Source organism: Scomber japonicus, chromosome 9 (genome assembly GCF_027409825.1).
Source record: "Scomber japonicus isolate fScoJap1 chromosome 9, fScoJap1.pri, whole genome shotgun sequence".
Classification (NCBI taxonomy): Eukaryota; Metazoa; Chordata; class Actinopteri; order Scombriformes; family Scombridae; genus Scomber; species Scomber japonicus.
In genome coordinates this window covers 4,759,100-4,776,078 of record NC_070586.1, presented here as the reverse complement: position 1 = coordinate 4,776,078, position 16,979 = coordinate 4,759,100, and the positions used below count along the sequence as shown (strand labels likewise).

General features: G+C 38.0%; 1 protein-coding gene across 1 annotated transcript in view; it reads left to right on the top strand.

The window, feature by feature from the left end:
- Positions 1–16,979, top strand: part of LOC128364324 (centrosomal protein of 120 kDa) — a 140,218-nt gene that overhangs the window by 101,883 nt on the left and 21,356 nt on the right. The window contains 1 exon segment of the mRNA XM_053324865.1: positions 779–805. Within this exon segment, the coding sequence (XP_053180840.1) occupies positions 779–805 (27 nt within the window).

The window sequence follows — 16,979 nt, the reverse complement described above, 5'->3', positions numbered from 1 at the left end:
AGAGAAAGAAGGAGAGATACAGAAACAAAAGAGGGACCTTGAAAGAAAACATGAAGAAGAAATGCAACTGAAGAAGAAAAAAATTGAACAAGAAAGAGCAGAGAAAAACAAAGCACTCAAGCAAAAGGAGGAACACATTAAGAAAGAGCAGGAGAGGAAGAAAAGATTACAGGGAAAAAGAGCAAACCAGCAAAGAGAGAAGAAAAAAGAAGAAGAAATTCAGCGACAACAGTGGGAAGAAAAATGTTTATCTGTAGAGAAAAAAATTCAATCTGAATCAGAAAACAAGACAACTGTGGACACAAAGTTGATGCAGAACAGAGAAGACATAAAAAAGGAACGACAGGCTTGGGAAAAGGAACAAAAAGAAATGTGGGAGAAACGATATCAAGAAGATCAACGGAGAAAAGAGGAAGAGCAAACACGACTGAACAAGCTGAGAGAAGAATATGAGCGAGAAAGAAAGGAAGATGAACAAAGACGTCAAGAAGAAGACCGAATCAGAAGAGAACAGGAACAAAAAGAATGGAAAGAATTACAAGACAGCATTCAAATAAAAGTAGAGGAAATGAAGAAGAAACATGAAGAGGAGGCAAGACAGCAGGCTGAAGGTTTAAATGAATTCAAACAGAAATACATGACCGACTTTGTAGCTCTTTCAAGGAGGCACAACAAAGAAATGGAGGATATGAAGCAGAAGCACCAGCAAAACCAGGATTTCATGATAAGTCAGCTGACCACGAACAAGGCATTGAAGAAAGACTTTGACAAACTTAAGAAAAAGCAGGAAGAAGAAATAGCTAACGTGAGTTTCAGGCTTCCTACTCAATACAAAGAAATCCAAAACCTGAAGAAAGTGCATGACGAAGAAATAAATGACTGGATACAGGAGCATGTGAAGAAAGCCACAGAAGACAATGCTTGCAGCATCTTGTAATATCCTGCAAAACAACAGTATTGTAGTTGTAAGACTGTGGTAGCTCTTTACATCAGGATGTTATGTATTTTGGTGCGTTGTGTCAATCAGAGGCTTTCTGTCCCAGTCTGACTAGGGAACCCCATGCATGCTATTGTCATAGGAAGGATGGACTATTACAATTTTCTGTTTGTGGACCTTTGAAACAAAACAATTGATAGATTGTAACTTACTCAACCACACAAGTTCCAACAAGGACAAAAAATCATACCATATAACAGTCCTAAACAGTTCCACACAGAAACATTAGTGTCCCACGTACTTTATGGTATGACTCCACTCCTCTGTGCATCACGTCGATGGCTAATGGCTAACAACAGGCTCATCTCTTCACGACTGGCATGATGAATTATTCCGTCACCCAACTGATGAAATTCAGCAACCACACCACTCCTTCATGCATATCAGTTATTAAACAACTTGGACTCCTTTGCCAGCCCCATTACATTCAGAAACGCTCTGGTCAAACGTTTGTTTATTCCCCGTCTGGTCATGCCATCCCATCCCTCTGGACTAAGCTCAGCACCATTGGCTGATTGGGCCTTCTTTTCTGCTTCCCATCATTTACAGAATGACTTTCCTGACCAGCTGAGAACCTTTGACTTCTAATTAATCTTGCTGGCTGCTGCTGTTATGCTCTTATTTGTATGATGTCTTTTATATTGATGCTTTTACCATATTATTATATTGTATTTTTATTAGTAGTAGTAGTAGTAGTAGTAGTAGTATATCATCAGCATACAATCCCATTTTGGGGTCTCATACATTAGCTGACTATCAATAATAGTTCACACTGTGCATTGATGGAGAGTAATTTTAGACTTGCTAAAGTAAAGAACTACTGCATTTTCTTGAAGGAAATCACATAATATGTATTTTTGCCTATATAAGCAAGTTTTGCTGTATTATGTAAAATACTTTGAACTCTGAAACTTTTTTTTTAATTTAACGTCAGTACTGATTTTAATATTCTTAGTGTGGGTGTTTACAACTTTAACTACTTCTAAAATGTGCAAATGAAACATCCTACAGGTGCTCCTCAATGTTTGTACATACTCTCAGAAAACCACATTAAAAGATGTGAAAAACTGATTTCAAACTAAAAGGTCTACTTCAATCTTTTTAAGCCTTCAACCACATCTCAGAAAATATAGCTGGCTTTGTTGTCATGACTAAGTGAGATTTTCTGATGTTAATCTCCAGTGGAGTGATAGAGGATATATGGGTGGTGAAAATGGTCATTGGGTCTATAAATGTACAACTACACGTGCCATGACTTAAGAAAAGAGTAATCATAAAGGAATACATTGATTGTTAAAGAACACTATGATTTTGACTGGTGTAAGTTAAAAAAAAAATCTACTTTTGCCATCTGTGAGTGTTTATTTTTGTCAGAAAATGGTCTTATTCTTCAGCAATTAGGAAATTGGGCGATGTCACCCAAAAAAGGAATGATTTTAAATTAAGGAAGAAAATACCTGCTGTTGCACATATCTGTAGATCTACAGTAGTGGATCTATTGGATCCCCCAACGACTCAGGATTGCTTGTTTTACAGCGTCTGACTTCAGGATTGGGGGGGAGGGGCATTAGCTATAGTCAGTTAACTCTTATTAGACTCAAACAAACTTGTGCCCATCAGTTTTCATCTCAGTTTCTTCATCTTCATCACTGGTAACTACATTTTATGGTGGTCAGCTTCACAAGTGCAGCTCAGCAAAATACGCTAAAGATTGTATGTGCAAGAATTTCAACAAAATAAACTGATTAGCTTTCAACATGTGTGCAAGAAAGTCAGGCTGGCTAACTTGTCAATCCATTGCCATCTAGTGGTCAATTATGGGTTCTACAAGAGAGATTGACCTTTAAGATTAAAAAAACAAATTGAAAATCTTTAACAGTGAGATACAGAGATTTCATATCATACATTCATATCATACAGTTGTGTTTGCAAACGTGTGCTATCACCTCATCAGGAGCAGAAGAACGGACTGGAGATCATTCTAACCATCAAACAAATAGAGAGGAAGAAAGAGTGTAGGGGTTTGTATGGGTGTTGTCAGGTCTTTAAGCAAATATTTAAAAGGAGACAATAGGAAGACTAAGTGCCATGAAAGATTTTTTTTACCAGGCCAATAACGTGAAAGTTATTAGGTTATTGGTTCAGGGCTTTTATTACGTTATTGGCAAGTTAATACGTAACTGGCTTATTACATTAAAAACCGGGTGAAATTATTCCGTTATTGGCCATTATTCTGTTTTCGGTCATTATTACGTTATTGGCTGCTACACTCACCATTACAACACTATTACTGTATGTAGGACACATGCTCTCACAAATACAGTAAACGTGCAGAAAATAAAACTACTTGTAATCATCGCCCGCATGTGGTGGTTTCTAACATCTTAGTGTGTTCCTGCTGGTTTTACAGCCTAAAAACTTCACTCATCTACTCAAACTGAGACTCTGCAGAATCCTAGAAAGCCTCAGTGATCAATCTCTTAGTCACTCACTGATGCTACTGATATCAACACCCAGACATGTGAACACGTGCATGAGACAGAGAGAGCTGGCTGATGTGTATCACTGGAACAAATTCGGCTCTTTACTTTCTTTCTCATTTTTGGAAGTAAAAAATCATCAAGATATTACTTTAAAGCGTGCCACACATACTGTAAATGTTCAAAAGGCTTCAATTTAGAAGTAGCACAAACTGCAGACTTTCAGTTTACACCTTAATATTTCTAATTACGTGTATGAAAGATAATGAATAATTATTTTGTGCTATTCATAAATGTGGCCATCTCTACCACAGCTAACTAAGTGTGGAAGAACTGGTTTTCAGTTTTCAGTACACCTCTCAATCTGTGCTGCCACTGTTAAGACTTGTTTTTGGGAGCATTTAGGTATCATATTACATTATAATGGTTTACTGGGTTCATGTCACAGGGCATCTTTCTGTGGACGTGTTTTACCAGTTTCCTCATTTACTGTTAACACTCACTGTGCTCGTTGTTGCTTGCTTGTATCAAATGTTAAAAAAACAGAATACGGTTTTGGTGTAGTTTAGGGTCAGGTTTGTTGTGGTTAAAGTTAGGCTAATAGGCTATGAAATGCATTAAATCAGTGAGTGTCATCATTAATTAACCCTGTCTATAATATAGAAGAATATACTTGGGTTTGTGCACGTCTGCAACATAACGAAAGACGACTGCTTTGATAAAAGCGGTACCTGAAATAATAAACTATGTACTAGGTCAAACCTTTGTCACTTTGAGCAGAATATTTGAAGAATTCATGGATGTTTATTAGCATCATCTCACCACAGTCACGTTTATACTTTTTGGTATCAGAAGATTTTAAAGTTAAGGTTTCACTGTTCCTCCTGAGTATCAAAAACACGCCTAAAACCAGTCAGCTGATCCATTGTTGTGGCTCTAGCAACACTGGTACATCTCTAAAGAGATCTAAAAACCTGTTTCAGACAATACTGACCATTCACAATTGATCTCAGATTTTTATCAATTTAGTAGAATAAAAAATGGTAAGCTGTCAGTCTTATCAGTCATACCAGTCATTACTGTCATACCAGTACAGAGTCCCACCCCTCCCCGAAAGGTGTTTTATAGGTAAGCTGAGAAAGTAGTTTCATTCATGAGCTACGACACCATAAGGACTTCACCTGGTGAGTAAATTCAACAAATCCTTATGTACTTACATGCTTATATATTTATATTAAGAGAAACATTACAGTCCTAAATAGTTTACAAATATGGATGTGTAAACTTTTCAAATGTCCAGGTCTGACGATCAGATGGACCTGAATCACAGTTTGTAGTTATTAAAAGTAAGAAAACTACACTGTTGATGTTGTTCGTTGCTCAAACAACTCAAAATGAATATGTTGTACATGGTTTTAATTGAGGTGTGAATAAAGAAATGATGGTGATGATGATGATGAACTATTTAATTGCAGCTTTAAATATATTGAGATTAAACAGAAAAACAGTACGGCTAACAGTGTATAAGTAATATGATGATGATGAATAATGGAATTTAATTCTGAGAAATAAATTCAGACATTTGTTCATATTAAATTAAAGTGTTAAAATCAAGTCTTAAAGATTAAATGTTACACTTGATGCTTACTCATGTTCATAAATGTACTTTTGATTTTTGGCAAGCAGAATATTACTAATTTTGTGTTGTAAAATTACACTAATTTGAAGTTTTTTTTATTTTATTTGGATTGTCCAGCAAAATGACATACGGTGGTAACAGAGAGTAAAAAATACATAGTTGTACACCAGTATGTCAAAAATCCTCTATACCAGACCCATCCAATTTCTCAATAATGGCTCAAAAAATGGGAGGGCTACGATTTTTCTAATGTATTCTGCATCCATGTCACGTGACTTTCAAGTTTTTGTCTGAGAAAACAAACAAACACATTTAAAGTGCCAAATTTTAAGATGGTTTCAGCATTAAAATGCAATTTGATAACATTTCTAGAGACAAATATGCATTTTATTTTCATACTCGCTGTTCAGTGAATGTATGTGATGTTTGCATTTTGATGTAAATGCTTTTTGATGTAAGTCTGGGTTGTCATCCAACATCTGTATTTTGATATATATTAAAATTAGGAACCTTTTTTTGTGATGTAACAATGATCTCTCCTTTTGCTTGTTGTTTTGTTATGTTTGGTTAGAGTTATGAGTAAGAGGAAATAAGATAATCTCAGGCCCAACATGTTAAGACATACTAAAATGTCCAAAGAGTAAGAAGCCGTCGGTTGGTTTAGGATTAGGGTTAGGGTTGGACATTTAAATTAATAACATAGTTGGTCTTAAAGCTTTGACTTAATGCAGTTATTGATGCAGAACTTTGTCCAAAGTGACATCTGAATTATCAGGAATAACTGTGATTTGAGGAAAATACAAAAATTATCCTAATTTACTGAATCACAGAAGTGTAACATCATTTTGCATTGTTTTTCTCTCAACAGACGCAAGCTCTTTCCAGCTGTACTCTGATAGGAAATTATGGCAAGACCATTATGTAAAATATGTGGTAAGTCTAGTAAGCATGCACTCAGACCAAAAATAGTATTTTAATCTCAAATGTTTGTGTTTGTGAGGGTGTGCTGTTTCAGACACCAAGACATGAGTTTGAAGGTATACCAGATGCCAAAACACTGAACAATTTATAAAACTCTGAGACAAAACACAAATTAACAACTGCACAAAATGAAGCATTGCGTTAGTTCATGCAGGACACGGAAGTAATACACCCCAGCTGACAGCCACTGATTGAATCAGCATACCTTATCAGTCACACACCAATCACAGCCATTCTCCCAACAAGGCGGTCCTTGAATATGACTCACTACACTGATCTTTCTGCACCAACATCACTGCTCATGCTGCTGGAAAAGCTTTCCTCCACCACTCCAGCCTCCACCTTTCTGGTTCATGGTCCCATCATGGGTCAAGGGTCCTGCTACAATTCATGTCTTGTTTTCGGCCCACTCTGCATGGGGTTTTGCAATATGCTCCCTGGTTTAGCTCAGCATGCTGCTGCCTAATCCAGGGAGCATCTTAGACTGGAGCCTACAGCGCCAAGCAAAACTGTATTTGTCTCAATAACTGGATCGATCTGTGATGAGTGTTCCTGACTGAACGTGAGATTGACAGTACTAATATGCTCTTCATGTTACAAAGTAATCCACCAGGAATCTGTACTTGCATATATTTCATTGGCCAGTGCAGCACCCTCTCAGATAACACTGAGGTGAAATCCAGCAAGTTAAACCTGAATCAACGTTTTGCCAAATGACCCAGAGACCTCTTCATCACCTGCCTCATGTCTTTAAAATTGACGAGGAGGCTGTATTTAAATGTCTTTATGGAGTAAATACAAACTAAACCTTTTTTACACTGTACACATAATCACAGGTTGTTGTCATTTGATGTTAATACAGATTATTTCTCCAACAATACACAAATTGCGAGTAAAATGTAATTTGGTTTGGCCTGTCAGAGGCCTATGAATCACAGTCTCTGGTCTGGTTTGTTGTGCTGTCTATTGATAAGGTTCCTTGGTATGGCAGGCCACTGTCAAGGTTTATATTACACCTTAAGAAAGTTATTACAATATATTTTTCCAATATTAATTAATGATGATGTTTTTGTTTTTCTACAGCATCTCAACTCAGGATTGTGATGTTTGGAAAGAATGAAAATGAAAAGACAACACTCAGTAACTTCATCACAGGTCGAGAGTCGAATCTGACTATTTCCAAGAAAGCTGTTGCCCATGGCGAGTGGAGGAGAATGCCTGTAACAGTAGTGAAAACACCAGACGTCTTCAGTCTGTCTGTGGACAAAGTGACACACGAGATGAAGAAATGTGTTGTTCGTTGTCTTCCAGGACCAAATGTTCTGCTGCTGTTAGTGAGGCCGTCTGATTTCACTGAAGAGGACAGAAAGAGGCTGAAGTCCATCCTGGGTTTGTTTGGTCCAGATGCTTTTGAATACTCAATGGTCATCACAACACAAAATGATGAGAATTTTAATTCCTCATTGAATCAACTCATCCAAGACTGCAGTCAAAGGCAGCACAGTATAAACATTGATGAAGAAGATATTCTTGACCATGATCCTCAAGTACTGATGGACAAAATGGAGAAGATAGCAACTGACAACAGTGGTGGACATCTCAATTTTACTGAAAGGGATGATCTCATGTGCAATGAGACAGAGGAACATACACAACCAAACCCAGAACCAAAACCTTCTCTGAACCTGGTACTGTGTGGGAGATTTGGAGCTGGAAAGACTTCAGTTGCTAACGCCATTCTAGGAGAGAGAAAGTTTGGTCACTCTGACAACTCAGAGTGCGTTAAACATCAGGGAGAGGTGTGTGGACGTCAGGTTTCTCTGGTGGAGCTGCCTGCCATGTATGGAGAACCTCAGGAGGCAGTGATGAAGGAATCATTCAGGGGTATCTCCCTCTGTGATCCAGAGGGTGTCCATGCCTTCATCCTGGTCCTACCTGTGGGTCCCCTCACTGATGAAGACAAGGGAGAGTTAAAGACCATCCAGAACACATTCAGCTCTCGAGTTGAGGACTTCATCATGATTCTGTTCACTGTAGAGTCAGATCCAACAGCTCCAACTGTTGTTGACTTTGTAGGAAAGAACAGAGACATCCAGGAGCTCTGTCAGAGCTGTGGAGGAAGATATGTTGTTCTCAACATCGAGAACAAGCAGCAGATCTCTGAGATGTTGGATACTGTGGAGATGATGAGAGCTGTGGCGTCCAGGGGCTTCACAAAAGACATGATGGCCAAGCCTCGGACTAAAAAGGCTCCAATACCTGTGCCATTCCACAAAGTGGAGGTAATACAAAAATTAAGACCAGACCGTCTCAGGGTGGTGCTGATTGGGAAGACTGGCACCGGGAAGAGTGCCACTGCAAACACCATATTGGGAGAAGATTGCTTTTATTCTAAAGCCAGCATGAAGTCTGTGACACAGCTTTGCAAAAAAGGAGAAGCAGAGATTGATGGCCAACCTGTTGTTGTTGTTGACACTCCCGGCTTGTTTGACACGGCTCTGTCCAATGAGGAAGTTCAAAAGGAGCTTGTGAAATGTATCAGCATGTTGGCTCCTGGACCTCATGTGTTCTTACTGGTGCTGCAGATCGGTCGATTTACACAAGAGGAAAAAGAAACTGTGGAGCTGATCAAGAAGTTTTTTGGAAAGGAGTCACAAAATTTCATCATCATCATATTCACCAGAGGAGATGATCTCGAAAACCAAACCATTGAGAGTTACATAGAACACGACAGTGAAGACTTTGTCAAACAACTGATGATGGAATGTGGAGGAAGATGCCAGGTCTTCAATAACAAGGATAAAAAGAATCGTGATCAAGTCAAGCAGCTGCTGACCAAGGTGGAGTCACTGGTGAGGAAAAATGATGGAGACTACTATACCTCAAAGATGTTCGAAGAAGCTGAGGCAGCCATACAAAAGGAAATGAATAGGATAATGAAAGAGAAAGAAGGAGAGATCCAGAGACAGAAGGAGGAGCTTGAAAGAAAACATGAAGAAGAAATGCAACTGAAGAAGAAAAAAATTGAACAAGAAAGAGCAGAGAAAGACAAAGCACTCAAGCAAAAGGAGGAATATATTAAGAAAGAGCAGGAGAGGAAGAAAATAGAAGAGGAAAAAAGAGCAGAGGAGCAAAGAGAGAAGAAAAAGCGAGAAGAAATTCAGCGACAACAGTGGGAACAAAAACGTTTATCTATAGAGAGACGTATTAAATCTGAATCAGAAAACAAGACAACTGTGGACACAAAGTTGATGCAGAACAGAGAAGAAATGCAAAAGAAACGAGACACTTGGGAAACGGAACAAATAGAAATGTGGGAGAAACAACATCAAGAAGATCAACGGAGAAAAGAGGAAGAGCAAACACGACTGAACAAGCTGAGAGAAGAATATGAGCGAGAAAGAAGGGAAGACGAACAAAGACGTCAAGAAGAAGACCGAATCAGAAGAGAACAGGAACAAAAAGAATGGAAAGAATTACAAGCCAACATTCAGATAAAAGTAGAGGAAATGAAAGAGAAACATGAAGAGGAGGCAAGAAAGCAGGCTGAAGATTTCAATGAATTCAAACAGAAATACACAACCGACTTTGAAGCTATTTCACAGAAGCACAACAAGGAAATGGAGGATATGAAGCAGAAGCACCAACAAAAACAGGATTTCATGATAAATCAGCTAACCAGGAACAAGGTATCGAAGAAGAACTTTGACAAATTGATGAAAAATCAAGAAGAAGAAATTAATAACTTGAGATTGAAACGTCCTACTCAACACAAAGAAATGGAAAACCTGAAGAAAGCGCATGAGGAAGAAATAAATCAATGGATAGAGGCACATGTGAAGAAAGCCATAGAAGACAAGAATTGCAGCATTTTATAAGATTCTGCAAGACAACAGCAACAGCATTGTAGTTTAAAGATCATGGTAGCTCTTTGGTTTACATCATAAACAAGTGTGTCTGAGTATAGTGTGGTCCTATTAATCATCTACACTAAAAAAAAAAATCTTTCTGCCAGAAAATAATTTTGTGCAAATACGTGATTCTAGAGTAAATACAGAAAACTTATACTTTGCTTTAATGGAAGTTTTTAAAATCTTGAATCTGTAACTTTTCCACATTATAATGTCTAACATTTACTGGAACTGTGTTATATATTTTGGTGAGTTGTGTCAATCTCTTGTCACAATCAGAGGCGTGGGAACGCCATACATGCTTTTGTCATAGGAACGATGGACTATTACAATTTTCTGTTTGTGGACCTTCGAAACGAAACAATAATAGCTGACTATGAAGACACTGTGCACTGTTGTAATCATAGACTATTTGTTAAATAGCAAAGTAAAGAACTACTTAATCAGTTTAGCATGTTCTTAAAGGAACCCACAGGATACGTAGGCCTACTATGGATGTATGTTTGCTTATACTTGTACATATTTTGCTGTATTGTCTTTTATGTAAAGCACTTTGAACTGCCTTTCTATGAGATGGTTCCATACAAATACACAAATACATGGTTGCAGCTCTGACAGAAAAGCATGACAAGAAAATGGAGGATATAAAGCAAAAGTAACAACTTTAAAAAAAAGTGATTTCATGATCATTTGAAACATAATGGACAAAACTGAATTGAATGGAAAGAGTATCAATGCTGTACCATGGGTTGTTTGTGGCATCATTGTTGTTAGGCTAGTGAGTGTCTTCAAGTTCATTTATAGTCTGTTGTGTATCTTTTAAAGTGATTCAATCGTATGTGTTGTAACTCATGACTATATAACTTATCTATAAATTATATTAATTATAATTTCTTATTATATTATGCAAGTAATGAATAGTTACTTTTATTGTGTGTGTGAAGACCTGACTTTCATTTGTTACTTTGTTATCTGAAGATTAAACCATTCTTTTCAAATGAGTATAAATAAAGAGAATACTACATGAACTTGGATGATTCTTTTTTAAACATATGCCCTCTTAAGGTTATTAATTCAATGACCTGGAATTATTAAGTACATCCATAACAACAATATTTACACTGTATACTACCAGCACATTCTTTATCTGCCTACACAGAGACAATGAGGAAGTTTCCACAAATCTGCTGATATAATCTGAAGATAACAAACTTGTGCAGCTCAGCAAAATACGCTAAAGATTGTATGTGCAAGAATTTCAACAGAATGAACTGATTAGCTTTCAACATGTGTGCTAGAAAGTCAGGCTGGCTAGCTTGTCAATCCATTGCCATCTAGTGGTCAATTATGGGTTCTACAAGAGAGATTGACCTTTACGATAAAAAAAAAAAAAAATTGAAAATCTTTAACAGTGAGATACAGAGATTTCATATCATACATTCATATCATACAGTTTGTTTGCGAACGTGTGCTATCACTTCATCAGGAACTTGAAAGGCTAAGGAGCAGAAGGACGGACTGGAGATCATTCTAACCATCAAACAAATAGAGAGGAAGAGAGAGTGTAGGGGTTTGTATGGGTGTTGTCAGGTCTTTAAGCAATTATTTGAAAGGAGACAATAGGAAGACTAAGTGCCATGAAAGATTTTTTTTTACCAGGCCAATAACGTAAAAGTTATTAGGTTATTGGTTCAGGGCTTTTATTACGTAACTGGCAAGTTATTATGTAACTGGCTTATTACATTAAAAAATGGGCGAAATTATTACGTTATTGGCCATTATTCCGTTTTCGGTCATTATTACGTTATTGGCTGGTACACTCACTCTATTATTATATGTAGGGCTTCGATTAAGGAAGTGGCACAAACTGCAGACTTTCAGTTTACACCTTAATATTTCTAATTATGTGTATGAAAGGTCATGAATACTTATTTTGTGCTATTCATAAATGTGGCCATCTCTACCACAGCTTACTAAGTGTGGAAGAACTGGTTTTCAGTTTTCAGTACACCTCTCAATCTGTGCTGCCACTGTTAAGACTTGTTTTCGGAAGCATTTAGGTATCATATTACATTATAATGGTTTACTGGGTTCATGTCACAGGGCATCTTTCTGTGGACGTGTTTTACCAGTTTCCTCATTTACTGTTAACACTCACTGTGCTCGTTGTTGCTTGCTTGTATCAAATGTTAAAAAACAGAATACGGTTTTGGTGTAGTTTAGGATCAGGTTTGTTGTGGTTAAAGTTATGCTAATAGGCTATGAAATGCATTAAATCAGTGAGTGTCATCATTAATTAACCCTGTCTATAATATAGAAGAATATACCTGTGTTTGTGCACGTGCACAGGAAGATTTTAAAGTTAAGGTTTCACTGTTCCTTCTGTATCAAAAACACGCCTAAAACCAGTCAGCTGATCCATTGTTGTGGCTCTAGTAACACTGGTACATCTCTGAAGAGATATAAAAACCTGTTTTCCTCAGATAATACTGACCATTCACAATTGATCTCAGATTTTTATCACTTTAGTAGAATAAAAAATGGTAAGCTGTCAGTCTTATCAGTCATACCAGTCATTACTGTCATACCAGTACAGAGTCCCACCCCTCCCCGAAAGGTGTTTTATAGGTAAGCCGAGAAAGTAGTTTCATTCATGGGCTGTGACACCATAAGGATTTCACCTGGTGAGTAAATTCAACAAATCTTCATGTACTTACATGCTTATATATTTATATTAAGAGAACATTAACATTACAGTCTTAAATAGTTTACAAATATGGATGTGTAAACTTTTCAAATGTCCAGGTCTGATGATCAGATGGACCTGAATCACAGTTTGTAGTTATTAAAAGTAAGAAAACTACACTGTTGATGTTGTTCGTTGCTCAAACAACTAAAAATGAATATGTTGCACATGGTTAATTGAGGTGTGAATAAAGAAATGATGATGATGATGATGATGATGATGAACTATTTAATTGCAGCTTGATTAAATATATTGAGATTAAACAGAAAAACAGTACGGCTAACAGTGTACAAGTAATATGATGGTGATGAATAATGGAATTTAATTCTGAGAAATACATTTTAACGTGTTAAAATCAAGTCTTAAAGATTAAATGTTACACTTGATGCTTACTCGTGTTCATACATTTTTGGCAAGAAGAATACTACAAATTTTGTGTTGTAAAATTACACTAATTTGAAGTTGTTTTTTTTTTTATTTGGATTGTCCAGCAAAATGACATACGGTGGTAACAGAGAGTAAAAAAATACATAGTTGTACACCAGTATGTCAAAGATCCTCTATACCAGACCCATCCAATTTCTCTATAATGGCTCAAAAAATGGGAGGGCTACAATGTTTCTACCGTGTTCTGCGTCCATGTCACGTGACTTTCAAGTTTTTGTCTGAAAAAACAAACAAACACATTTAAAGTGCCACATTTTAAGATGGTTTCAGCATTAAAATGCAATTTGATAGCATTTCTAGTGCGAAATATGCATTTTGTTTTGTGAATGTATGTGATGTTTGCATTTTGATGTAAATGCTTTTTGATGTAAGTCTGGGTTGTCATCCAACATCTGTATTTTGATATATATTAAAATTAGGAACCTTTTTTTGTGATGTAACAATGATCTCTCCTTTTGCTTGTTGTTTTGTTATGTTTGGTTAGAGTTATGAGTAAGAGGAAATAAGATAATCTCAGGCCCAACATGTTAAGACATACTAAAATGTCCAAAGAGTAAGAAGCCATCGGTTGGGTTAGGATTAGGGTTAGGGTTGGACATTTAAATTAATAACATAGTTGGTCTTAAAGCTTTGACTTAATGCAGGTATTGATGCAGAACTTTAAAATACAATAATTATCCTAATTTACTGAATCACAGAAGTGTAACATCATTTTGCATTGTTTTTCTCTCAACAGACGCAAGCTCTTTCCAGCTGTACTCTGATAGAAAATTATGGCAAGACCATTATGTAAAATATGTGGTAAGTCTAGTAAGCATGCACTCAGAACAAAAATAGTTTTTTAATTTCTTAATGCGGCCCCTGAAATGTTTGTGTTTGTGAGGGTGTGCTGTTTCAGGCACCAAGACATGAGTTTGAAGGTATCAGATGCCAAAACACTGCACAACAGTTTATCAAACTCTGAGACAAAACACAAATTAACAACTGCACAAAATGAAGCATTGCGTTAGTTCATGCAGGACACGGAAGTAATACGCCCCAACGGAGAGCCACTGATTGAATCAGCATACCTTATCAGTCACACACCAATCACAACCATTCTCCCAACAAGGCGGTCCTTGAATATGACTCACTACACTGATCTTTCTGCACCAGCATCACTACTCATGCTGCTGGAAAAGCTTTCCTCCACCACCCCAGCCTCCACCTTTCTGGTTCATGGTGCCATCATGGGTCAAGGGTCCTGCTACAATTCATGTCTTGTTTTCGTCCCACTCTGCATGGGGTTTTGCAATGTGCTCCCTGGTTTAGCTCAGCATGCTGCTGCCTAATCCAGGGAGCATCTTAGACTGGAGCCTACAGCGCCAAGCAAAACTGTATTTGTCTCAATAACTGGATCGATCTGTGATGAGTGTTCCTGACTGAACGTGAGATTGACAGTACTAATATGCTCTTCATGTTACAAAGTAATCCACCAGGAATCTGTACTTGCATATATTTCATTGGCCAGTGCAGCACCCTCTCAGATAACACTGAGGTGAAATCCAGCAAGTTAAACCTGAATCAACTTTTTGCCAAATGACCCCGAGACCTCTTCATCACCTGCCTCACGTCTTTAAAATTGACGAGGAGGCTGTATTTAAATGTCTTTATAGAGTAAATACAAACTTAACCTTTTTTACACTGTACACATAATCACAGGTTGTTGTCATTTGATGTTAATACAGATTATTTCTCCAACAATACACAAATTGCGAGTAAAGTGTAATTTGGTTTGGCCTGTCAGAGGCCTATGAATCACATAGTCTCTGGTCTGGTTTGTTGTGCTGTCTATTGATGCGGTTCCTTGGTATGGCAGGCCACTGTCAAGCTTTATATTACACCTTAAGAAAGTTATTACAATATATTTTTCCAATATTAATTAATGATGATGTTTTTGTTTTTCTACAGCATCTCAACTCAGGATTGTGATGTTTGGAAAGAATGAAAATGAAAAGACAACACTCAGTAACTTCATCACAGGTCGAGAGTCTAATCTGAATATTTCCAAGAAAGCTGTTGCCCATGGCGAGTGGAGGAGAATGCCTGTAACAGTAGTGAAAACACCAGACGTCTTCAGTCTGTCTGTGGACAAAGTGACACACGAGATGAAGAGATGTGTTGTTCGTTGTCTTCCAGGACCAAATGTTCTGCTGCTGTTAGTGAGGCCGTCTGATTTCACTGAAAAGGACAGAAAGAGGCTTAAGTCCATCCTGGGTTTGTTTGGTCCAGATGCTTTTGAATACTCAATGGTCATCACAACACAAAATGATGAGAATTTTAATTCCTCATTGAATCAACTCATCCAAGACTGCAGTCAAAGGCAGCACAGTATCAACCTTGATGAAGAAGATATTCTTGACCATGATCCTCAAGTACTGATGGACAAAATGGAGAAGATAGCAACTGACAACAGTGGTGGACATCTCAATTTTACTGAAAGGGATGATCTCATGTGCAATGAGACAGAGGAACATACACAACCAAACCCAGAACCTAAACCTTCTCTGAACCTGGTACTGTGTGGGAGATTTGGAGCTGGAAAGACTTCAGTTGCTAACGCCATTCTAGGAGAGAGAAAGTTTGGTCACTCTGACAACTCAGAGTGTGTTAAACATCAGGGAGAGGTGTGTGGACGTCAGGTTTCTCTGGTGGAGCTGCCTGCCATGTATGGAGAACCTCAGGAGGCAGTGATGAAGGAATCATTCAGGGGTATCTCCCTCTGTGATCCAGAGGGTGTCCATGCCTTCATCCTGGTCCTACCTGTGGGTCCCCTCACTGATGAAGACAAGGGAGAGTTAAAGACCATCCAGAACACATTCAGCTCTCGAGTTGAGGACTTCATCATGATTCTGTTCACTGTAGAGTCAGATCCAACAGCTCCAACTGTTGTTGACTTTGTAGGAAAGAACAGAGACATCCAGGAGCTCTGTCAGAGCTGTGGAGGAAGATATGTTGTTCTCAACATCGAGAACAAGCAGCAGATCTCTGAGATGTTGGATACTGTGGAGATGATGAGAGCTGTGGCGTCCAGGGGCTTCACAAAAGACATGATGGCCAAGCCTCGGACTAAAAAGGCTCCAATACCTGTGCCATTCCACAAAGTGGAGGTAATACAAAAATTAAGACCAGACCGTCTCAGGGTGGTGCTGATTGGGAAGACTGGCACCGGGAAGAGTGCCACTGCAAACACCATATTGGGAGAAGATTGCTTTTATTCTAAAGCCAGCATGAAGTCTGTGACACAGCTTTGCAAAAAAGGAGAAGCAGAGATTGATGGCCAACCTGTTGTTGTTGTTGACACTCCCGGCTTGTTTGACACGGCTCTGTCCAATGAGGAAGTTCAAAAGGAGCTTGTGAAATGCATCAGCATGTTGGCTCCTGGACCTCATGTGTTCTTACTGGTGCTGCAGATCGGGCGATTTACACAAGAGGAAAAAGAAACTGTGGAGCTGATCAAGAAGTTTTTTGGAAAGGAGTCACAAAATTTCATCATCATCATATTCACCAGAGGAGATGATCTCGAAAACCAAACCATTGAGAGTTACATAGAACAAGGCAGTGAAGACTTTGTCAAACAACTGATGATGGAATGTGGAGGAAGATGCCAGGTCTTCAATAACAGAGATAAAAAGAATCGTGATCAAGTCAAGCAGCTGCTGACCAAGGTGGAGTCACTGGTGAGGAAAAATGATGGAGACTACTACACCTCAAAGATGTTCGAAGAAGCTGAGGCAGC